General features: G+C 35.9%; 1 protein-coding gene across 5 annotated transcripts in view; it reads right to left on the bottom strand.

Annotated features, from left to right (window-relative positions):
• The window catches only part of MIPOL1 (mirror-image polydactyly 1), a 299,801-nt gene that overhangs the window by 139,931 nt on the left and 133,674 nt on the right, over positions 1-26,196 (bottom strand). For all 5 annotated transcript variants that reach the window (XM_018066479.1, XM_018066478.1, XM_018066480.1 and 2 more), the window contains one exon: positions 17,701-17,808. In XM_018066479.1, coding sequence (XP_017921968.1) covers positions 17,701-17,808 — 108 coding nt within the window. The remainder of the gene's footprint in view (positions 1-17,700; positions 17,809-26,196) is intronic.

The raw sequence follows: 26,196 nt of genomic DNA, 5'->3' as shown, positions 1-26,196 counted from the left end.
TAGTTTAGAAAGAACATGTAATACTAAAAATCCATCAAATTAAATTTCACAGTATTTTAAAAACCATCTGGATTTTTCACTACACTTTTCACAGTATTACTACACTGCAATTCACAAGAGAATCTAATATGTCATTCATTTCAAATCACTATTAGATATAATCTTGTATAGAATTTGATTGCTGGAAATGCAAAAACTGAAACAGAAAAATTTTATTTGGCCAGCAGTCTCTCTGTAGTCTCATCTAGCTTATCCCTAAAATACCAAAAAACACATTTATAAAAGATATAAAACTGATAATGCCACAAAAACACTGATACCAGCCCAATCCTGCAATCAATTAGGAAATCAAACAGAACTAACATTAAACAAGAAGAGAAGGGGGTAAAGGAGTATGAGATGGTTGGATGGCATCACTGACTCAATGGACATGAGTTTGAGCAAATTCAGGGAGAAGATGAAGGAATGGAAGCCTGGCATGCTGCAGTTTATGGGGTTGCAAAGAGTCAGACATGACTTAGCGTCTGACCAACAATGAACAACATTAAAAAACACAACTGGTAGAAAACAAACATTATCTTCAGAAATAAAGAAATCCACAGGCATAAGAGAAGGTTGGGGACATTATTCTGTCCCTATTTTATGTCCAAACACCAAGTCTATGACAGTAAGTTCTCAAACACCACGTAAGATATTCCAATTCAGCATGATTTATGTCAGGCCCAGATTTAAATAGCAACCATTCTTCTTACGATTCTGATATATGCCTCTGTTATGAACCTATACTCAGTACCTAACAGTCAATCAATTGGACCTTCATTGCCTTTAAAGGTACCCAGGGTACTGTTTCCAAGAAAGTACGGCGGACATCTGCTCTTTTATACCTTCTTGGTCACCGTAATACCAAAGGCCAATAGGTCAGGAGAAAAAGAGAGGAGATGATGAGGGAGAGGTTGGGACAAGGGGAAAGGAGGACTGCTGATGTGGGCAGCCTTAGGAAAGACTGGAAAGGAAGTCCTGGGAGCACTGAAGAGTTTCTCACATATTATGTTTCTTTTCAGGTCAGTACTTATTTTGCTATTAAAACAATTTCATTCTACTACCCATCCAGTCCCATCACTTGATGGCAAATAGATGGGGAAACAATGGAAACAGTGAGAGACTTTATTTTCTTGGGCGCCAAAATCACTGCAGATGGTGACTGCAGCCATGAAATTAAAGACACTTGCTCCTTGGAAGAAAGGCTATCACCAACATAGCATACTAAAAAGCAGAGACATGACTTTGCCAACAAAGGTCCATCTAGTCAAAGCTATGGTTTTTCCAGTAGTCATATATGGATGTGAGAGTTGGACTATAAAGAAAGCTGAGCACTGAAGAATTGATGCTTTTGAACTGTGGTGTTGGAGAAGATTCTTGAGAGTCCCTTAGACAGTAAGGAGATCCAACCAGTCCATCCTAAAGGAAATCAGTCCTAAATATTCATTGGAAGGACTGATGCTGAAGCTGAAACTCCAATACTTTGGCCACCTGATGTGAAGAACTGACTCAATGGAAAAGACCCTGATGCTGGGAAAGATGAAGGTGGGAGAAGGGGACAACGGAGGATGAGATGGTTGGATGGCATCACCAATTCGATGGACATCACCAACTCCAGGAGTTTGTGAAAGACTGGGAAGCCTGGCGGGCTGCAGTCCATGGGGTCGCAAAGAGTCAGACATGACTGAGAGACTGAACTGAACTGATTCTATTACCCAAATCCTTCTCCAGTTTGGCTAGAGACAAGAGGACTGTGGCCAAACTGAAGTTGGTATGAGTAGGTATTATCTGGGCAAAGGAAATAGGGCAACAGGTGATGCAGAGCATTTTTCAGTTAGGGAAATACTAGGTCCAAAGGCTGGAGAAAGACTCCAGGATCTATCTAAAGCCAGCTCCCATAATGATGAGTCTGCCTGTGTGCCTAAAGTTCAGTCTCCTACTGAAAGGGTATGTCTTCATTCAGATGCTCATTTTGGTTAGTTTTTTTATATTATAAAATATATAAAACAATAGGGAAGCATGCAAGGTAATTTTATATTTCTATCATTTTTTGTCAAAATAATATCTTCAAATTGTTAAAATAGTACGACGAACACCAAAATTACAAAAACATTAGTAACCAATACTAGGAGCAATTAAATGTAAATATTTACAAGTATTATATTTGGGGTTTGCCTCTGACAATCTCCATAGAAGTTTCCCACAGTAATTCAGTATTCCTTTTATGGAAGAGCGAACAGTTCACAGTTGTTTCATCTGAATCGCATCAGTTTTATTGTGTCTTGGTGTACTTGATGAACTTACACAGGCTTTGATGATTTGGCTATACCTGGTGCAGTAATCCAGAGTCACCCTTTAATGCAATCATTCCTTTCAGAGAGCCTATAATGAATGTGTCATAGCAATTCTCCATTTGGTGTGCAGACTTTAAACCCGGTCTAGCTGAGAGTCTTGCCCATTATAAAGAAAGAAAACATTTATTGTGTGGAAAAGCAAGCCTACAGGGTAACAGAATACTATTAGGAACCACCTCTCTTCTTCAGAATTTCATACTTTAATAAATTGATATACTGGCTCCAACTTTTCCAACCAGCTATTTCATAACTTCAGAGTACCCATGACCTACAGCAGTTTGCTGCTGTTGCTGCTTAGTCACTTCAGTAGTATCTGGCTCTGTGCAACCCTATGGACCTCCTCTGTCCATGGGATTCTCTAGGCAAGAATACTACAGTGAGTAGCCATGCCCACCTCCAGGGGATCTTCCCTACCCGGGTCTCCTGCATTGCAGGCAGACTCCTTACCGCTGAGCCACCAGGGAAGTGCACAGCAGTCTGCCTGGCCCTAAACCTACCTTGGGATCTTTTGGCTTACATTTCAAAGCTCACTGTTGTGTCCTCTCTGTTTCCTGATTCCAAATGATTAAATTATCATCTAACCACTAGCAAAGTAACACTCAAAATCCTCCAAGCCAGGCTTCAATAGAATGTGAACCATGAACTTCCAGATGTTCAAGCTAGATTTAGAAAAGGCAGAGGAACCAGAGATCAAATTGCCAACATCCGCTGGATCATCAAAAAAGCAAGAGAGTTCCAGAAAAACATCTACATCTGCTTTATTGACTATGCCAACACCTTTCACTGTGTGGACCACAACAAACTGTGGAAAATTCTTCAAGAGATGGGAATTCCAGACCACCTGACCTGTATCCTGAGAAATCTGTATGCAGGTCAAGAAGCAACAGTTAGAACTGGGCATGGAACAACAGACTGGTTCCAAATCAGGAAAGGAGTATGTCAAGGCTGTATATTGTCACCATGCTTATTTAACTTATATGCAGAGTACATCATGAGAAATGCTGGGCTGGATGAAGCACAAGCTGGAATCAAGATTGCTAGGAGAAATATCCATAACCTCAGATATGCAGATGACATTAAACTTATGACAAAAAGTGAAGAAGAATTAAAGAGTCTCTTGATGAAAGTGAAAGAGGAGAGTGAAAAAGTTGGCTTAAAACTCAACATTCAGAAAACTAAGATCATGGCATCTGGTCACATCACTTCATGGCAAATAGATGGGGAAACAAAGGAAACAGTGACAGACTTTATATTTTGGGGCTCCAAAATCACTGCAGATGGTGACTGCAGCCATGAAATTAAAGACACTTGCTCCTTGGAAGAAAAGTTATGACCAACCTAGAAAGCATATTAAAAAGTAGAGACCTTGTCAACAAAGGTCCGTCTAGTCAAAGCTATGGTTTTCCCAGTAGTCATGTATGGATGTGAGAGTTGGACTAGAAAGAAAGCTGAGCTCTGAAGATGATGCTATTAAACTGTGGTGTTGGAGAACACCCTTAAGAGTCCCTTAGGAGACCAAGGAGATCCAACCAGTTCATCATAAAGGGCAGTCCTGAATATTCATTGGAAGGACTGATGCTGAAGCTGAAACTCCACTACTTTGGCCACCTGATGGGAAGAGCTGACTCATTTGAAAAGACTCTGATGCTGGGAAAGATTGAAAACAGAAGGGGACAACAGAGGATGAGATGGTTGGATGGCATCACCAACTCAATGGACATGAGTTTGAGTAAGCTCCAGGAGTGGTGAAAGGCAGGGAAGCCTGGTGGGCTGCAGTGCATGGGGTCACGAAGAGTCAGACACAACTGAGTGACTGAACTAAACTGAACCTAACAATCTTTTTGAACTGGATGAGATGGTCAGATAGCATGAGTAACTCAATCAACAGCAAACTCTGGGAGATAGCTGAGAACAGAGGAGCCTGGGGTCACAGAGTAGGACACAACTTAGCAACTGAACAACAACAAATACAGATCATTACTAGCTAGCTTTGGGCTAGACAGGCATACATCAGAGATCTTATAAAAGGAGAATGCTTGAGGATATGTTAACTGTTCTTCTCTCCATTCTTTAACTCTTCCTCCAAGTTATATTCATATAACCCTTACACTTACACTTCACAGAAAAGCTCCTCAAAAAATAATCTACCTTTTCCCCACTTTTAAATGCATTAACTCTGCAATTTACTAGATCGAAGGCTACCATCAGAACCATTGAACTGCAACTGCAACAACAAAGGTACCATTGCCTTCCTAATTGCCAGATCAAACAGACACTTGTGATTATATTTGACTTTGTAGAATTTGACCCTGTGAACTACTCCATGCACAGAACTTTATTCTATTCTGAATCTATGATAACACAACCTCTTGGTAATCTTTCTGACTCGCTTCTCAGTCTCTTTTGTGAACCATTTATTTCTGTGCATCAGTAGTGAGATTCTGGAATACACTCTTGTTTCATATATCTTTTCTTCTAAATCTGACCTCTGAATACTCTCATTAGAGATCTGAACTGCAACCTGTACGAAATCTGGTATCATTCTCCCCCTTCTCCAGTAATTTCCTGCCACTATACTTCCCACTGTATGGTGACATGCTCTAAGAGAAAGATGTACATGTAAGAGTATTTTTCAAAGTTTTTGATATTGAGTAGCTGGAATGAAAATGTTCTAAACAGAAGACAGAGAATTACAAGGTATGTATCAAGCACAGGGATTTACAGAGTCAACAAACTGGTGATGCAGATCTGTACTTACAGATGCAGAAAGATCTTTATATTTGGTGAGTTACTTCATTTTTGTTTGTATTAAATCCATAACAACACAGAGAAAAAAGGTCTGGAATCATTGGCTTCACATGGTACACGTGCCTGATTCTGAAGCAACTGCCGTGGCCAGGAGAATCTGACATTCTGATCTGTCAGACCTGAGGCCACAGAGGTATTATCACCAGCCAAACCACATGCGAGGAATAAGGAAAGTCTGTTTCTTACAAGAGAACAAAGGTTATAAAAATCAGGTGAAGGGTGAAAAAATTCTGAGTAGCAAAATTACTGTTGAACAGTACCTTTATACTAGGCAAATGTAAAAACAAAAGAAAGAAAAACTAGTTCCTATGCTCTGAATTTTTGTCACTCCAAAATTTCAATGCTGAAATCTTAACCCTTAAAGATGATGGTATTAGAAAGGTGACCTTTAAAATGGGAGGCGATTAGGTCATGAGTATAGAGAGTTCTTGGTATTGATGTAGACCCCACAGTAATCCCTTGCCCTTCCGCCACCAGAAGACACAGTGAGAGGTGCCAGCTATGAAAAAAAGAGAAGGCCCTTACCAGATCCTTACCATACTGGTATCTTGATCTTGGGCTTTCCAGCCTCCAAAATTGTGAGAAATAAATATCTGCTATTTATAAGGTACTTGGTCTGTGATATTTTGGTTATAGCAGTCGGAATGAACCAAGATAATGGCACTAATACATATATCAGAAACGTATACTTAAAGGTATGAAGCTGTAAGCAGTATGAAAAGGAACAGAATATAATGATGTATATGCATAGCCTAAGAGAGTTATAAATATCTATATAACAAAGAATAGAGCAGACAAATGTATAAAGCAAGAAATTCCTAGCAATATGAGAAAATTGTAAGAATGCAATTATAGTGGAAGCATAAATTGAGTTCAACTGAATATATACTGACCTCATACACTGAACAGAGACTGTAATTTATTTATTTAGTCAATGATATCTTTCAAAGTGGATTATTTACACAGTAAGAAATAAAACATTAATACATTTTAAAAATAAGAGTTTAAATTATATTCTCTAAATTATCCTGGGTCAAACAAAAAAAAATCAGAACCAACTCGTGAAAAAAATGAACATTTGATCCCTCCCAAAACTATAGACATAGCTAGACTTATAGTCGAGTAAAGTGTATAGCCTTACAATTTTATTTTTTAAAAAAAGACTGAGATAAGCTAATTAACTTATAAAAATCAGAATAAAATGGAATAAAGCGTGAAAAGGGAAACAGAAATGGAAACTTTATCAAGTTGAAAGGAGAAGTAAAACCAAGAATTTATTAAAAGAAAATAAAATGCATAAAGCCCAGGAAAGACTTTATAAGAAAAAAGAGAAAGGGAGAGAGAAAGCAGATATATGACACAATACAGATGAAAGAGTAAACACAGAGAAACAGAAGAAATTCAAAAACTGAGAAAATTATCTACAATTCTATAATATCAAATCTGAGACGTGTAAAGGGTATTTCCTAGAAAAAAATACAGACCAACAAAACTGACTTAAGAAAAACAAAAACTAGATAAATATAGTGAAACTATTGAAAAAGCAATTTACAAATTCACTGTAATAAAAAGTTACCAAGAGTACATGGTTTTTAAATTTGATTCTATTTAATACTTAAGATCATTCTCATGCAATTTTAAACTTGCCAAGATGACAGCTGAAGGCAGAAATTTTGGTCATTCACTAAGCTAGTAACATTAACATCAAAACAGGTGCAGCCAAATAAGCCAAAACAAACTGAAGAACTCAGGTCTAGATGACATGCCTACTACAAAGCTAGTGATCAACAGAGTGGTACCATCATAGAGACAGATATGTTAGATCAACAGAACAGAACTAAGAGTCCTGAGCTAAACTCTTGTATTTATGATCACTGACTTTTGAGAAGGCGTCAAGATAATTCTGTAGGGAGGAAAACAGTCTTTCAAATAGTGCAGAGAAAACTGGATACACACATGTAAAGAAAGTATTTGGACTCCTACCTTATACAATACCTAAAAATTCATTAAAAATTGGTCAAAGGTCTAAATGTTTAACCTAAATGTCCATCAGCTAATAATCTGATCATCAGATTATAGTATATCTGTAAAACGATTATACATCAAAGAAAAAGGAAGGATGATACATGCTATAATATGAATAAACTTTGAAAATATTATGTAAAGTGAAAGAAGCCAGTCACAAAGAATCACATTTCCTATAATTTCACTTATAAAAAATCTCCAGAATGGCAAATCTATAGAAATAGAAAGTAGCATAGTGGTTGCTTGGGACTGAGGAGAGGATGTTAGCAGGAATGAGGAATGATAGTTAAAAATGTACAGGATGTTTTAGGTGAATGTTGAAAATGTTCTAAAATTACTATTGTGGTTATGTTATAGCTGCTCAAATATACAAATACACCAAAAAACACTGAATTGTAAACTGTAAACAAGTGAATTTTATTGTATATGAAATACTTATCAATAAAGCTGTAAGATGCAAAACGAAACAAAACGGCGCAAAACAAAACCACAAGACTGATGGACAAAGGACCAAAAGAAAGCAAAGAAAAACCAACAGAAAAAAATGACAAAAAACATGAACAAATACACCTGACTATTTATATTCTCACATATAATCCCTGAATATATGGGAAAAAATCCACACTCACTAACAAACAAAACAGGTAATTTTCATTTATATTCGAGAACATGAACTTTGGAGATCAATAGCCTTGGTTCAGACCTAAGGTACAACTCTAACTACTACTCCTAACATGGGTCACATTAATTAACACGTGTTGCTTAGTTTATTACCCTATAAAATTAGAAACAGCTGTACCTGCTATCTCAAAGGTCTAAATACTTTACCACTCTAAGTAAATTCCTTACTACTATATGGAGTAAGAGTACTTGACACTCAGTTACGTACTATATGAGGGCTGCTGCTGCTACTGCTAAGTCACTTCAGTCGTGTCCGACTCTGTGCGACCCCATAGACGGCAGCCCACCAGGCTCCCCCATCCCTGGGTTTCTCCAGGCAAGAACACTGGAGTGGGTTGCCATTTCCTTCCCCAATGCATGAAAGTGAAAAGTGAAAGTGAAGTTGCTCAGTCGTGTCCGACCCGCAGCGACCCCATGGACTGCAGCCTACCAGGCTCCTCCGTCCATGGGATTTTCCAGGCAAGAGTACTGGAGTGGGGTGCCACTGCCTTCTCCACTATATGAGGGCAGACAATTATAATTTTTAAAATTCCCGAAAACAATGACAAAACAAATCCAACAGTTTATTCAAGGAGTTGTTCAACATCCAAGAACTCAATAAAATACATCTACTAATAAGAACTTTTAAAAACTTCTAGAAAGAAGCTACTTAAATATGACAAAACAATATCAAAGTCCAACAGTAGATGTAATGCTTATGCCTAGGTTGCAGAAAGCTGGAACAAGCTGTCACTCCACTTTTACAGTAAGAAAAGCTGAATAAGGCACAAAGCCATACCTTTTCTTGAGCTCATGAGACAACTAAGCTCAGCAGAACACCAGTTTTAACTTCAAGGAGGGAGAAGCATGCAAAGCAAATGGGATACAACAGTCTAGTTGACTCAGAGTAGAGCACGGGAAGAAGGGTTAGCTATCACAAAGAATCTTCGGAAATTCCTGACAAAAGGGGACTTGCACCTACGGGTAGATATTTCCCCATAGATCTCCACCAGGTGCTCATGAGAAATATTAAGGACAGGGTAGAAAACCAGAGAGAGCTTCCCTCAGTGATGCAGGCATGCAGGGGATGTTGGGGAGGGAACTGCTGCTATGGAAAGGAACAAACCACCCCACCCCTCTATCCCAACACCAGCCCTTTCTGTAAACAGATCAAAAGCCATACACAGCTAAAAGGACAGTAAACTTCAGGACACAGGAAAAAAACACACACACATACACACACACTCTGCTTGGGAGTGGTAGAAGAAAGAATTCTTTCTATTCCTGGGTGAGCAGCAAGAAATAGATCCAGGCCCAGGACCCTAAATCAATATCATTAGATAAGTAGATTCTACATTGAGAGAGGGGCATGAATGTCTCTCTTTTACAATACCTGTCACAGATACAAGTCAGAGTTTGGCTCCCATGGAGAGGAATCCTGAGAAAGCCTGACCCCAAAGTCCAATCACAAAGGGACTGTGTAAGATAGAAGCAGAAAAACTCTTCAGTTCTTCAGCACCAGATGGTAAAAATCAGCATACAAATGCTAGATAAGCGCAGGAGTGTACAGTGAGATACCCTCGAGGTGTAAGTACACAGGATCAGCTGAAAATGAAGGGTGGAAGATAAACACTGAGAAAGTCCTCCAGTGCACTTCTACCCTTAGAAAAAGGCCAACAGCAATCCATTCTGAGAACAACCTGAAACTTAGGATGCACTAACAGTAATCATAACAACAAAACCCAAATCCAGATCAACTCCTGAGTAGATCAACTCAACACCCACACTACTGGCCTGATAGAAGCAGCACCATTCTACCCGCAATGTCTAGCGTTTAAAAAAGAAAAAATTATGAGATACACGAAAAGTAAAAGCAAAACAACAAACACGTCAAAAGACAAAGCAACCACAAAACCAGACTCAGAGATGATCCATATACTGGAACTATTCAGGTGAGACTCTAAATTATGAAAGGAAATATAAAATCCCATGGTAAGTGTGACAACTAGTTGGTGTAACGTAGAATCCATTCTCATTAAAATTAGGTAAAAGTCAAGCAGGGTATCTATTGCAATTCCTAGTCAAGATTAATTTGGCAGGTCTAGAAACTGTGAGAGAGGACAGGAAATATTATTAACATTTCCTTTACGTATCTTAGCACTTTTTCACTGGCTGCAATGAACATATAAAAATGTTTAACAATGTATTATTTTGAAATAATTCAAGACCACAAATTCTTGCAGAGTAGGGAGGAAGGAGACAGTGGGATAAATGGAGAGAGTAGCATGGAAACATATACATGACCATATGTAAAATAGATAGCCAATGGGAATTTGCTATATGACTCAGGGAATTCAAACCAGGGCTCTCTAACAACCTAGAGGGGTGGGAGGTGGGAGGGAAGTTATAGAGAGAGGGGATATAGGTATATCCATGGCTGATTCATGTTGTTGTATAGCAGAAACCAAACAATGAAAAGCAACTGCAGTTCTTTTATTTATCCAATCGTTAATAGCTGCTTTCTCTCTGTACATTTAAGGAATTAGTCCCCCTTTTGCTTTTAGCATATTTAAGATATTATACCATTATTACTGTCAGGAAGTCAGAGAGCAAGAATTCAGGCAACAGGTGTGATTCTAAACCAGCCGTGAAGCTAGCTGTAGAAGATGAATTCTTGAGACTTTTTGTGAGCTTCTCCACAGTAAGCTTCTCCAAAGTAAGAAAATCAAGTTTTCTTACTTTCATATTTTGCATGAAGGGCTTGACTCTTGTTCACCTAAACAGTGATGGTGTGACCATCTAAGATACCAGCTTCAGGAAAAGATCTTCATTACATTCTGGTTTAAATAGGCCCTGGGCTCTGTTTTCTGTTTGTCTTGTCCTTTTAGCCCTTAAAATTCAAAGTTCAAATTCACCACCATTTGACAAATGCACTGAGGGTGCAAGATGACTTCAGGCAATCACTTATTTCCCATGTTTGTTCATTTGTTTTTCTATTTCCATGTTGCTTTAAGCCTTTTCAGATTCCTTGTCTTCTCAGTAATTTTGTAAAATATTCTTAAAGTAATAGGCATCCTTTTTACTGTTTTTATCAAGAAGGTTATTCAGAATATATGTCTTCTTTCATTGCTGAAAATGTTAGACTTACTAAAGGTTTTGGGGTAGAAAAGTGTCACATGTTTTAGAATGACAGCTAATGGAAGTGTGACAATGATTACAAAGGTGAGAAACTGAGGGGAAAAAAGTTAGATTGGAAGGTACTATTACCTTCTGGATCATGAACTTGAAATAAAGTCAAGGCATGATAATACAAAGGAGAGTAAAATAGAAAAGAAATCACTGTTGCAGAATTGACAGGACTGGATGTTCTGTCACTGTGTAGTAGGTGAGAGCTTGAAAGGATATGAAGAGTATGTCAATTACATATTAGGCTAGGAGTATGGCAATACCATTAATTAATAGATGTTAACTGATCAATAAAGTTAAGAGGAACTAAAGAACTTCTTGATGAAGGTGAAAGAGAAGAGTGAAAAAGCTAGCTTAAAACTCAACTTTCAAAAAACTAAGATAGCATCAGGTCCCATCACTTTATGGCAAATAGGAAAAATTGGAAACAGTGACAGACTTCATTTTCGTGGGCTCCAAAATCACTGCAGATGGTGACTGCCCTCAGGAAGTTAAAAGATGCTTGCTCCTTGGAAGAAACTGTGATAAACTTAGACAGCATATGAAAAAGCAGAGACATCACTTTGCTGAAAAAGTCCGTATAGTCAAAGCTATGGTTTTTCCAGTAGTCATATATGGATGTGACAGTTGGACCATAAAGAAGGCTGAGCACCACAGAATTGATGTTTTTGAACTGTTGTACTGGAGAAGACGCTTGAGAGTCCCTTGAACAGCAAGGAGATCAAACCAGTCAATTCTAAAGGAAATCAACCCTGGTATTCATTGAAAGGACTGATGCTGACACTGAAGCTCGAATACTTTGGCCACCTGAAGTAAACAGCCAACTCATCGGAAAAGACCCTGATGCTGGGAAAGACTGAGGGCAAAAGGAGGATAAGAAGGTGATAGAGGATGAGATGGTTGCATAGCATCATCAACTCAATGGACATGAGTTTGAGCAAACTCACAGAGATGGTGAAAGACAGGGAAGCCTGGTGTGCTGCAGTCCTTGGGGTTGCAAAGAGTCACACATGACTGAACAACTAAATAAAAACAAACTAATCAATCTGTAAGTAAATAGAAAATTGTTAAGAATGATTTAAAATATATAGCATTATGTCACTAGAAAAATAAGTCAGGGTATAGATGACCACATAGGGACTTAAAAGTTCTCCAAGTGGCTCACTTGCTAAAAGGCTCAATGATGTTAAAGGCCAGCTTCCCTGGTCAGGCAGATAGTAAAGAATCTGCCTGCAAGGCAGGAGACCCAGTTTCACTCCCAGGATTGGAAAGTTCCCCTGGAGAAGTATTTCCAAGAATAATCCAGTGTTCTTGTCTGGAGAATTCCACGGACAGAGGAGCCTGGTGGGCTGTCATTCATGGTGGCGCAAAAGGTCAGACATGACTAACTGATAAAAACATACTTTTCTCTTGGCATTTGTGTGTTTGTGTGTAAGAGTGCTCAGTTGTACATGTCCGACTCCTTGCGACTCCATGGACAGTAGCCCGCCAGGCTCCTCTGTCCATGGAATTTTTCAGGCAAGAATACTAGAGCGGGTTGCCATTCTGTACTCCAGGGCTCTTCCTGACCCAAGGACTGAACCCACATCTCTGTCTCCTGTATCAGCAGGCAGATTCTTTACCACTGCACCACCTAGGAGGCCCCAACTTCACACCTATAAAATTGAGATTCTTCCTTCTTCTCTCATCCCTGCTGTAGAATTCCTTTTATGTCTCACTGGCAGAAAGAAAAGCTTACAAAGTGTTTAACTTTTCCAGCTTCTATAAAGCTGTAAAGGCAAACAAAGGAGAATATAACTGAGAATAAATGTTAAGTTATAGAGTCAATAGTGTTTGGCTCAGGTCCTGACTTCCTCCCAGGTTGAAGAGAGGACTTAGGAAGTCAAATTCAGGATTTCGTTTCAAGTTTACTGAAGTAAAGGAGACACTAAGATATCCAAGTGGAAGGGCAGACAAAGCAGTCGTTAGGACACAAACGACAGATGATGTTGCAGGAATGAAATTAGAAAAGACAAGCCTACAATAAACAAAACAGCAATTGCTGGCAAGAAGATGGAGTAACAAAAACTGTCATTCATAACTAGCAAATCCAAAATGGTATAGCCATTTGGGAAAACAGTTTGGCATCTCCTCAAAAACTAAATACTTTTAGCATACAATTCAGCAATCGTAGTTCTTTGCATTTACCAAAATGAGTTGAAAACTTACATCCACAGAAAAACGTGCATGTGGATGCTTACAGCAGATTTATTTAGAAATAAATGCCCAAATTTGGAAGCAACCAAAAGGTGCCTCAATAGGTGGGTGAATAAATAAATTGTGGTATATTCAAATAATGGAAATTTATTCAGTTCTAAAAAGGAATGAAGTATAAAGCCATCAAAAGATATGGATAAACTTTAAATGATTATTATTAAGTGAAAGAAACCAATGTGCACAGAACTACTACATGACATTCTAGAAAAAACAAAATTATGGACACAGTAAAATGATTAATGGCTGGTAGGTGCTGAGGTGAAGGAGGGATAAATAGGTGGAATGCAGAGGACTTTTAGAGTGAAACTCTTCTGTATACTTTTTCACAGTGAAACTCTTCTGTAATACTACAATGATATTAGTAAATATTTATTTACATTTCTCAAAATCAACAGAATGTACAACTCTCAGTTCAGTTCAGTTCAGTCACTCAGTCGTGTCCGAGTCTTTGCGACCCCATGAATCGCAGCACGCCAGGCCTCCCTGTCCATCACCAGCTGCCGGAGTTCACTCAGAGTTGGCGTCCATCAAGTCAGTGATGCCATCCAGCCATCTCATCCTCGGTCGTCCCCTTCTCCTCCTGCCCCCAATCCCTCCCAGCATCAAAGTCTAAGTGAACCCTAACGGAAACTACAGACTGTGGATTACACTGATGTAGGTTCATGGACTGCAACAAATGTACCTTTCCTATACTGGATGCTGAGGGCATCTGAACGTATGGAACAGTGAGTGTGAAGGAGTTCTAGTTTGTTTGATTTTGCTGTGTAGCTAAAACTTCTCTAAAATAAAAAAAATCTGTGTTTTTTTTTTTTTTTTAAGAAACAAAAAGTAGGAGACTAATCACATAACTTAGGGAAGTGTTTATACTTTAGGAACTGGTAGAAAAAAGGTACAAGCTAAAGAATAACAATCAAAGAAAAGAAAAATGATAAGGATATGAAAGCAAAGAACTACAGGAAGGTAATTCATGAGGGCAGGGGCCAGTGAGATGAAAATGTGTTCCAGTTAGGCTTACTGGGATATTAAGCAGGATATGAAATGATAAGTTTCATGGGTTTAACCATCAGAGGTTACATATAATTTAAGAAAGAGTGTGTTTCAATGGAATTACAGTGGTGAAGTCCAACTGTAGGAGGTTAAAGATATGTGACAAGGGAAGCGAATGAAATCAAACAGGAAAGAAAGGCAGTTTATATGACATTTCTTATTAAATCTAATGCCTGAATATTTATGGCTAATCTAAATTTACTTTAAAATCATTAGATATTCAAAACTGTGTTCATCAAGAAATAAATTTAATAGTGGATAAAATTTATTTTAAATGAAGGAATAAACTATCTTTTTAATTTATGTAACTTTCAGGGTATAGATTAGTATCAGTATAAATTTAGCCTTTCATCCTATATGTATCACTGTGTTCTACTTATTATTAGGGAAAATTTTAAATATTGTAAAAGTAGGGAAACAGTGTCAAGCTACCAAATTTAGCTAGTATATATTCCATGATTGGACTTCCCTTGTAGCTTAGTCAGTAAGCAATCGGCCTGCAATGCAGGAGACCAGGGTTCGATCCCTGGGTTGGGAAGATTCCCCAGAGAAGGAAAAGGCAACCCACTCCAGTATTCTTGCCTGGAGAATCCCATGGACAGAGGAGTCTGGCAGGCTTATAGTCCTTGGGGTCGCAAGAGTCAGACACGACTTAGTGACTGAATCACCACCATTCTATACTACTTCAAAAACAATGCATTTAAGGATCAAGAAAATTCTTATTTTATGCTTTATCACAAAAAATAATTTACTAAGTATTTCCTGGTTATTAGGATAAACAAAGATATCATTCAAATGGTACTAGATTACTAAAAAGTATCCACATATAATATATCCATGTATAAGAATCATGTTATTTCCCACAGTCATCACTTTGGAAAGTTCTATGTAATGTAGAACCATCAACTTTGATTTTTTTCCAACATATCTGGAGGACTGCTTCCTTTAAGAATTACAGCATAATGCAATGTAATAAAGCACAAAAAATTCAGCTATCATCTGATTCAAATTTATATTACCTTTATCAGTGATATTAATAATAGTACCACTTATGTTAAAATACTAGAAATATTATTGGCAGACTGAAATCTACTAGAGACAGAGATTCTGTTTAAAAATTCTTCCTCAACATCATTAGATACTAGCCAAATATTGCCAGTTAACATTTTTTTAAAATGACACCTGTAAATGTATTTTAAGAGATAAGCATATTGCTTAGAAAGGAGAAAGTTTGTTCACCAAACAGCTTGGTAATAAACTTATTATTATCCATATCTTATACGGCAATTTAAAGATATGAAGTGTAATAATAAAAGAACCAAATGAAGAATAAAGACCCAGAAAGGTAAGAAAAATTTTTAAAACATGATTCAGAATAAAGCAGATATATTATCTGCTAAGTCGCTTCAGCTGTGTTCGACTCTGTGAGACCCCATAGATGGCAGCCTACCAGGCTCCCCGATCCCTGGGATTCTCCAGGCAAGAACACTGGAGTGGGTTGTCATTTCCTTCTCCAGTGTATGAAAGTGAAAAGTGAAAGGGAAGTCGCTCAGTCGTGTCTGACTCTTAGTGACCCCATGGACTACAGCCTACCAGGCTCCTCCATCCATGGGATTTTCCAGGCAAGAGTACTGGAGTGGGGTGCCATTGCCTTCTCCAAGATATATTATAAATGACCTAATTTTTGTAATAAACTTAAAGGTTTTCTATGAGGAATTATGGCACAAGATAACTAAAGAATGATTTTATGGGAGTTTATTTTTATTTTGTGTTGAATTTACGGGTTTCTTTTGATCTACAATTTGCCTTCTAATTTTAATAATCTCTTGGAACTATGCATCTTTTTCTCTCCACACATAGTAGCTATCATTTAGTTCAATTTAACATAAATACACAAACAAAAATGCCAGAATAAAGATCATGCAATTATTATTAACTTAACAAACTAGAATTCTTATTTTAGGTCCTATTTTAAATACTGATAGCCATATCAAACAGAGCACATAATACCTGTCCCTTAAGGCTGATAAACTAACACTCATGATGGAGGCTCTCTCTAAAAGAATGTTACCTTTGATTTGCAAATATACATCTAAGTAATTATATGCTTAATTTTACTCATACAATAGAAAATTCCTTGGGGTAATTGAAAAATAATCATAGCAATCTACAATTCTTTTCTTTCCCATTTATTGTTCTGGTCTATCTATAAATTTGAGAGAAAAAAGAAAAGTACATTAAATAGTAATAGCAAAGTTATTACACACACACACTGCTGAGAATGAAGCTAAATTTACTTTGTAGAAAAATCCGTCTTCAACCAAACCTCATACTTCATAAACAGATTAAAAATATTTCCACATCAAATGTCACCATTTTCCTCAATGCTGATTGATGATTCTGGTTTACTGACTTACCCTTCTAATGACATGATGTTCTTTTGTCATCTGCAGCAAGAAACGAATTTAAGACAACAAAGTACAATACAATCTTCTTGACAGCACGTCTTTCTTTAACTGTGCCATTAACAACAACGATGAACGTTTTGTTTCCTGTGGCTATGCTGTGTTTTTATTTTTAACCCATTAATGAGAACGTAAGCACCCTGAGGGAAGGGGCCTCTATTATGTCACAGGCATTATGCTAGGAACCAGGGCAAAGACAAAAGAGAGAATGAAAAATATCTTAGGAAAACAAGAAAAAAAAAGAAAACAAGATAATTAGTTAAATTGAAATAATGTCCTTTTGCATAACTATAGGATCTATACTAAAATCAAACAGAACTTTTGTCATGATATATACTCTACTTGTCTCAAGTTCTAATAGAATATATTTTCTTTCTTTCACTTTTTGCTGTAGGTAACATTTTAAGCATTCTTTCAATTCCCAAACATATTCATGTACCTTTCAAGGAGTGTCAATTCTGTGGGACACTAATATTATAAGTCATTTAGAAAATTACTATAATAATTATTGATGCAAAGAAAAAGCCCATTATATATTTTTTTCTTTCAGAGTGGCCACTTTTTCTTAACTACTAAAGGTAACAACGTACTTTGAAATCACAAACACAATGAGCATGAACCTAAAGTTATTAATATACCACCACTTGAAATTCAGAAAATATGTTGTTTTCATGTACACATACACGAAATAAAATAATACCGTGACAGAAGGGTGCTGTATCTGTGTTTAAAGAAGGGGCTGTTGGCAAACACCACAGCTCACTGCTGCTGAAATGTACACAACTGATATATGCAGCACAGAAAGCTGGCACCAAGGGCTTACAACCTTAATTTGCCTGCAAGAAGGAATGGAGATTTACCTTCAATGCACGTTCCTGATTGTTTTCAGCAGTCAGATGTCTCATGTTGTTTGCTGAAGTCTGCTTCTGCTCTTTCAGATGATGAAGCTCCTGCTCTAGCCGTTTGCACTGCCACAGGGAAAGAATCCCATTAAGTAAAGGAGTCACGGCATTTTTTTCACAAACCCACATGAATTGATGTAAATAATACCATCTTACTCTCTAAAAGACAAAGTATCCTTTGCAATAAGAATAGTAAGTTAAAAGCACTGTTGAAAATGAACAAAATAATACTGCGTACAGTGCTCTGGCACATCCAATTGCAATTTTCAGTTTCTACTTTTATTAATCTAAATGCTATCATATAAATTAGAAAAATACCTATTTCTTGTAAAATTAAGATTAAAGTACATTTAATATTATTTTCTTCACTGACCAAATGATTTTCACTGTGTATCTGCTGGCTGAATTAAAAGTATACTTCTAAAAATGATAGTAGGTTCTAAATAAACTGCAATATAATATTCTGTGAGGAACTTTTATTAATTTTTAAAATAAAAATTATCATAAAAATATATATGAGATTTTCATATTTTTAGAACTATCTAAAGAAACAGTTCAGAAAAAACAATAGCCACAGAATGCTACGTGACTTGGAAACAACTGTTTCTAATCCTATTTTGACTAAACCTTACTTGTATGTAAAACAAGTGATAAAATAGATGTGAAATGACACAGACCTATTGGGAATACATAAAAATGTAAGTAAAAAGGAAATGATAAACAAAAGCATAAGTGAACTAACAGAAGCATCTACATTCAAAAAATCGTTAAAATGTTTTATCATTTGAAAATGAGATCTTAATATGAATATGTCAAACATTTTCACAATGACTGTATGGGATATAAAACTGATATGCTGCATATTAAAACCATATGATGATACAAGGGTGATTTGTAAAGAAATAAATTACTAAATCTATTGTTCAGTAAAATATTTTAAAAAATCACTCCTTAGTTTATTTTTAAAGGAGGATATTTAATAACCAATAAGTAAGTACACCTATTAGTTTGAGAATTAGACAGTTACTTCTGCATTAACCAGCAAGTGTTAGCTGTCATAATGAATTAAAAATCATTATGATACAAAATCAAGATGCAGTCATAATCCAAATGAGCATTTCTTACTACTCTAATATTTTCTGCCCCTGATCTCAATATTATTCAGCAATCTGTATCGGTATCTCCCAACTTTGAGTAACATACAAATTCTTTTAAAAGAAAAAGTCTTACCAAACTCTTGATATTCACTTATTTATTGATATTTATTAAGCACTTATCCTGTGCTAGATTTAATTATAAATGGTGGGGGAATGGCATTTAACAGATAAAAATCCCCGACCGTATGGAACTCATATTCCATATGGGAAAAGAGACAATAAAATAAATGAAATACATAGTATGATAGAAGGTGAAAATGTTATGGAGAAAAATAGATAAGAAATATAGGGAATACCAAAAGAGTAGGAAGGAAATCTTTTATGACTTTAAATAGGAGAAAATTTAAATTGAGAAAAAGATACTTGAATAAAGATACCAAGAAGACAAAGAAGTAAGTCTTCAGAACTTTGGAAGCAGTGGTTCAAGCAAAAGGACAATTGAGTGCAAAGGCTCCGAAGTAGAAGCTTGTCAGCATTTTCGAGTGTTAACAAGGGGAAGAATACAGCAGGAATGAAATAAGCAAGGGACAGAACACTGGGAGATGAGATCAGAAGAGCCTTGAGATATTATAGACCATGGTTTTTACTCTGAGTGTGTGGGAAAGTTGCTGGAGGGTTTAGAACAAAGAAGTACCACGATCTGCCTCATATTAATATAGGCTCATTCCTCCTGCAGTGTAAAGAATAGATTCTAAGGAAGGCAAGGACAAGAGGCAGGAAGTCTAGCTGAGAGTTTACTGAGCAGTGCAGGAGAGAGATGATGTGTCTCAGACCAGGGTGGTAGGGAGCAGTGGAGGTAGTGCGCAGCAGTTGGACTTTGGATGTATTTTAGATGTAGCCAAAAATAAAAAAACTGGTGGTTATTCTTCCGCTCTTGCTCATGACCTTAAAAGGAATGCTTCTATCATATAACCACTTAGATGCATTTTGTTACATATCCATTTATATCCATTTGAATGTGTATATGCATATGAAAAATATGTTAATTGGGTTTCCAAGTATTTTATATTAATGTATCAGATTGTGGGGTACATATTCTGAAATGAAACTGACCTGTATCTTTCCTTCTCTGAGCTATCCTTTCCAGTTTTGTTATCAAGGTTGGATCACCCTCACAAAGTTTACTTATTTTATTTTTGGAAATAGCTTATACAAAATTATCTATTAATACAAGAATAGATGTAAGTCCCCTATCAAACCCTTTGAGCTTTCCTTCTGGGTTCAGGTCCCTCTTTCCAGAGGCATAGCTTTTAAAAATCTCTTAGTGAGACATTCTGCCTGAAAAGGTGATTATTTTGTTTTCATGACACTCTTTACTGGATAGAACTGTTACAACAGAAGTTCTATCTTCAGTACTGTGAAGATGCTGTTCTGTATCAATCTGGCATCTATTGTTGCTAATGTGAGGTCAATATTAGTCTAATAATCATTCTTGTATAGGTTTGTCTTCACTCAATGGTTGCTTTAAAATTTGTAGTTTAACTTTGGAGTTCTTCCATTTTATATTCGAAGAGATAGATTTATTTAAATCTTTTAGATATTCTGTATGCTTCTCAAACCTAAAAAACTCACAGCTGTTATATCTTGAATTGTTACCCAGTTCCCATTTTGAAACTCTTATAGGTCATATATTGGATTTATTAATTTTCCTTTCATATCTTTTAATATCCATTTCTCTCTGTGTGAATTCTGAGCATCTATCATTCATTAGTGAATTGAGACTCCTGATTCTATCTTCAATTCTGTCTATACCTTTGTCTGTTCACTTATCTTTTAATGTCAATGACTAGTTTTCAGTTCTAAATATTTCCTTGTATTCTTTTTCAGTTCTGTCCGTCTACTTTTCATAGTGCTCTTCTTTTGTATGTATTACTTAATGATGTCTTTGTTTAAACACGCAAGTTTCATAACTCTTTCATTTTCTCCTACTATCTCAAATTCTAAATGGTCTAACTCTTTTAATTGTGTTTCATAGTAGACTGTTTCCTTACATGGAGAATTCTTTTTTGTAGAAGTTTTGTCCACCTGTGTGTGGAAGAATTGTCCAGACTGGTTTTGCATTTGTTTCTTGCAAGGTGACCCAAAGTTTTTACTCATCTAGCACAGATGTTTATGCAAATGTCTTAGTTTGTGAATTCTCATCATGATGGTTAGTACACTGACTGTCCAACCCTTTAACTGCTCAGGATGCTTGAGTCCTTTGCTCAGTCAAGACCAAAGACAAACCTCCTTGTCCTTTCCTAAACCAGCAAGTGGTTTTTTCCCCCTAGATTCTCTTATACTAAAAAGGGGGTCTTTCTATGATTCTGGAAATACATGCAAGGGTCTGGTCCCATCACAAGTAGTCCAATCATTAACCCTTGTAAGAGCAATAAAATTCAAGTTTTTAGCCTTGGAGTTCTATACCTGGTCTTCGATCCCTAATTAACTGGTATGTTTGTAACTATTTAGGTTTCCTTTCTTTCTTTTTTGGTTTCCTCTAAATTTTTCTTCTTCACAGGTTTTCTCACTTTCTGAAAAGACTGGGAGGGGAGAGGAAGGGTACTTGTAGACCAAAGTTTATATGAAAAACTGTAACCAAAGAGATAAATATAGCTTAATAAAGCTATTTTTGTGCTGAGGACATTTATTCACATTTTGTACTTGGGCTCAGTATTCACTGCCACACAGTGTAAGAGGGACAGAAGATAAGGCCCAGGGACCATTCAATGTGGCAAGTGTCCCAAAGTGCTACACTTTCAGGCGTTTAATAATTTTCCCTAATTTAATGAATGAAAAGAAACAAAACAAGTGCTAGGGAAGAAGAATGTCCCTAAATTAAGTAATATGTAATTTCTTCTACGGTTTTAGACAGTTTCATTTTGAACTGACACAATTAATAATAAATAACACAATATCTTCTCTGTTCATATCATGCCAAACATTAATGTTCTTAAAAGTTCTAATGCATAAATTAAGACCTAGGAGGGTTTTTAAACATTTTTTTATACTTAAAATTTTTTAATACTTACATGGAACTTAATGAAATGCTATCTGTATATTGTCACAGTTTCACTGCAGCACTATATATAATAGCCAAAACATGGAAACAACCTAAATGTCCATCAACAGAGGAATGGATAAGGAAGTGGTATGTATACACAAAAGAATATTACTCAGCCATAAAGAGCAATGAAATTGTGCCATTTGCAAAGACATGGATAGACCTAGAGATTATCATAAAGAGTGAAGTCAGTCAGAAAGAGAAAAACAACTATTATATATTAACACATATATGTAGAATCTAGAAAAATGGTGCAGATGAATTGATCTGTCAAACAGAAGTAGACACAGAAGTAGAGAACAAACATGGACACCTGGTGGGAAGCGGGGGCCGCTGAACTGGGAGATTGGGACTGACATATATACACTACTATATATAAAACAGGTAACTAATGGGAACCTATTGTATAGCACAGGGAACTCTACTTAATGCTCTGTGATGGCCTAACTGGGAAGGAAATCCAAAAAAGAAGGGATATAAGTATACATATAGCTGATTTACTTTGCTATATGGCAGAAACTAACACAACATTGTAAAACAACTGTATTTCAAAAGAAAATTTTTTTAAGTCTTAAGAGTCAATTCAATCATTCGTAAGATGTGATTCTTATTTTAGATACAGATTCAAAACAAAGAGGAAAAGGATATTTATGAGACTACTGGAATTTGAAAACTAATTGAATGTTTCACAATATTAAAGAACTGTTAATATTTTTGGTATGATAATTGTGCTGTAAGTATGTTTTACATAAAAGTCCACATCTTTAGGGCTTTCCAGGTGGGGCACTGATAAAGAAACCGCCTGCCAAAGCACAAGATGCAGGTTCAATCACTAGGTCAGGAAGATTCCCTGGAGTAGGAAATGGCAACCCACTCCAGTATTCTTGCCACAGAAAATTCCATGGACAGTGGAGTCTGGGGGACTACAGTCCACTGGGTTGCAGAGTTGGACACGCTTGAGTGACTGAGCATGCACTCATGTGCTTGGGTATATACATGCCACAACTTTAAGAGACACACAATAAAAGTTACAGATAAAAAGGACATTGTGTCTGGGATTCCCTGCAAGATAAAACGAGGAGTAGTAAATAAGTGGGGGATATAGATAAAAAAAGATGGACAGCTGTTTTAATAGGGTGAAATGATCTCAGAGGCTCATGATTCTACGCACTATAGTATTACTAATAAAAAGAAAAGAATTAAATCTGCCCCCGCAAACAAAACTAATTCTGTAACATGAGTGAACTAAACACATAAAATATATAAAAAATTAATGAAAAATTTTGATTAAAGGATTTGACCCATATTTACTGTAAGATATTATATTCACCAGTAATTTCCTTTTACTCATTACCCCGAATTGTGAAGAACTGTATCAAACAGAAAATATATTGCTATGATTCTGTCTCACCTTATGTTTATTTCCTGAAAGAGTGTTTTTTTTTTAAAGAATTCTCTAATACTGTCTAGGATTTTAACAGCTGCTATTTCTCTTCCTGTAAAATCTGCTTTCACTCACAAATCATGTTGATTGCATTACAATCAAACATCTTCCCACTTGGATGTTATACAACTCTTTCCCTTGCAGACAAAAAAATAATACCAGACTCTTCCAGTCAAAACAGAAACTACACTTTGGTGTCAATGTGAATTATGAACTTTGAGCTGAGATGTTTGGAAGCACTTAGGATTATATAAATAACTTTATTCCTTTTCATTTAGGAGAATTTTAAAACAACACTTCATTTTAGATTTAAAAATAATAACTAGAATGCTTTTCTCACAGCAAAATAACTTGGAATAGAGTTTTCCAATTCAAAAAGGTAACTTGTTTCTTCTTCAAAGCCCTGGCAAAATATCAGCAGTTTGGTTAAATGAATAATTTATACAATATTCAGAGTTTAAAAAAAAACAAAGATAAAAAAAGAAAAACAATAATTATGTGAGTCTCTGAAAACACTTATGTTACAGCTCATACACACCCGTGTGCGTGCACACGCACATACACATACAGACGAATCATAAATTACTCAGTAAACACTCATCAAGCAATATACCAGCAATTACCAGGCAACATGCCAGACAATGACATGTTTGTACATATTTATACACATATATCTTAATTATATTTACATATAACATTTCAAAAACATCATGTGAAAGTAAATAAGGATTTAATAGCAAATACAGTAATTTATACTCATTTTAAACAACTAAATGGCTCAAAAAGATTAAAATCACAATGTAAAAAGATTATTAGTAAACATAATTACTTAAAAAGATGTCAACATGTATATAGGTATTTAGTAAGCTATGCTATCAAAATATCATTTTTGTAATACTGTTTAAGATTATTTTGTTAGCCGTATTCATAAAATATATTCATTTGAAAAATCATGATTTGCATCTCCATTTCAAGATAAAGGTTAACACATGTTATTAATGATAGTCAACCAACCCTCAGTGAGAAATCAGTATGTGCCAGGCTCTAAGAACTTTACATGTATTAAATCAGTCAATCTTCATGTGGACCCTATAGATTATATATTTTACCATTTGGCAGAGAAGGAAACAGAACAGAGAGTAAAAAATACCTCCTTTAAACTCATGCAACTAATAAGGAGGATTCAATTGCAGGCAGAATAACCGTTTATCAACAAAATTTATAATATATACACATAGGAAAATAGTAAAAGCAATGTAATAGCTAGAATTACAGAAAAAGTTAATGATAATGATGTTTTAGAATATGAACTTTAAGGAAATACATAACATAGATCAGAATGGAAGGTGAACTAGCTACCATTCAGGATTACTACATTTAACTCAGTTCATTCAACCTAAGCAAAATTGATAAAAACCTAGGCAATTATTTTTCAACTTTTAATAGCATATTCTAAGACTAACATTATATCTAAAATCATAATGTTCTCTTTAGGAATACGAAACAGAAAAATTGCTATTCTTTTATTAACACTGGAAGTGTTTTAAATGAAGGCCCTATAAAAGCTATATACACATATATATGGATACACAAATATACACACACATATATATATATACACACACATACATACACATATTTTTATACCTGTTATATAACAAATATATTTATGTATGAATATACAAAAAATCTGAAATCATCAGGCCTTCACATGAAAATATCTATTTCTACTTTGTATAAACGGCAAACTCCAAGAAAGTAGAGCCCAAAGTCTCTGTTCATTGCTACATAGCAGAGTACCTAAAAAATAGGTGATATTAAATGTGTATTTCCTATTTTACTATATTCCCTGCTTATAAATGGCATTTAACCAATCATCCTTACTAAACCTGAAAGTAATCTTAAGCTTCCTCCTATCTTCATTCTAAAGTTGGAGGAAGTCTTATTCCTTCAACATGCTTTATTTTTTATCCCCATGTCATGCCTTTCATTCAGCCTCTGACTTTTTCATTAACTGTAAGAGCAAGTGTCATGTCTTCAGTCTCAAGTCCTTTCAAATTATCCTCTAATCTGGTAGTTCTCAAAGCAGACTACAAATCAATTATCATCAAGAGAGTTTAAAAAAGAATGTGCTAGTCACACTGCTTTGATGAGTATATCTTTGCAGTATAGTCTGAAGTCCCAAGAACAGAAACATAGATCACTGGAACAGGATACAAAGCCCAGAAATAAACCCATAACCTACAGTCAATTAATCTATGACAAAGGAGGCAAGACCACATAATAGAAGAGTCTCTTCAATAAATGGTTCTGGGAAAACTGGACAGTCACATGAAAAAAATGAAGTCAGAACACTCTTTAACACCATACACAAAAATTAATTCAAAATGGATTAATGACCTAAATGTGACTGCATACTATAAAACTCTTAGAGGAAAACACGGAGAATATTCTCTGACATAAATTGTAGCAGTATATTTTTCAATCCATCTCCTAGAGTAATAAAAACAAAAAATAAACAAATAGGACCTAATTAAATTCAAAAGTTTTTGGAAAGCAAAAGAAACCATAAATAAAACAAAAGGACAATCCAAAGAATGGGAGAAAATATTTGCAAACAATGAGGTCAACAGTGAATTAGTCTCTAAAATTTACAAATAGCACATGTGGCTCAATACCATAAATACAACACATATACCATAAATACAACAATAAAAAAAATGGGCAGAAGGTATAAATAGACATTTCTCCAAAGAAGTCATATAGATGGCTGAGGCATATCAAAAGATGCTCAACACTGCTAATTATTC

The sequence above is a fragment of the Capra hircus genome, chromosome 21 (genome assembly GCF_001704415.2).
Source record: "Capra hircus breed San Clemente chromosome 21, ASM170441v1, whole genome shotgun sequence".
Lineage (NCBI taxonomy): Eukaryota > Metazoa > Chordata > Mammalia > Artiodactyla > Bovidae > Capra > Capra hircus.
The sequence above is the reverse complement of the archived record's forward strand: the minus strand, read 5'-3'. Positions and strand labels throughout refer to the sequence as shown.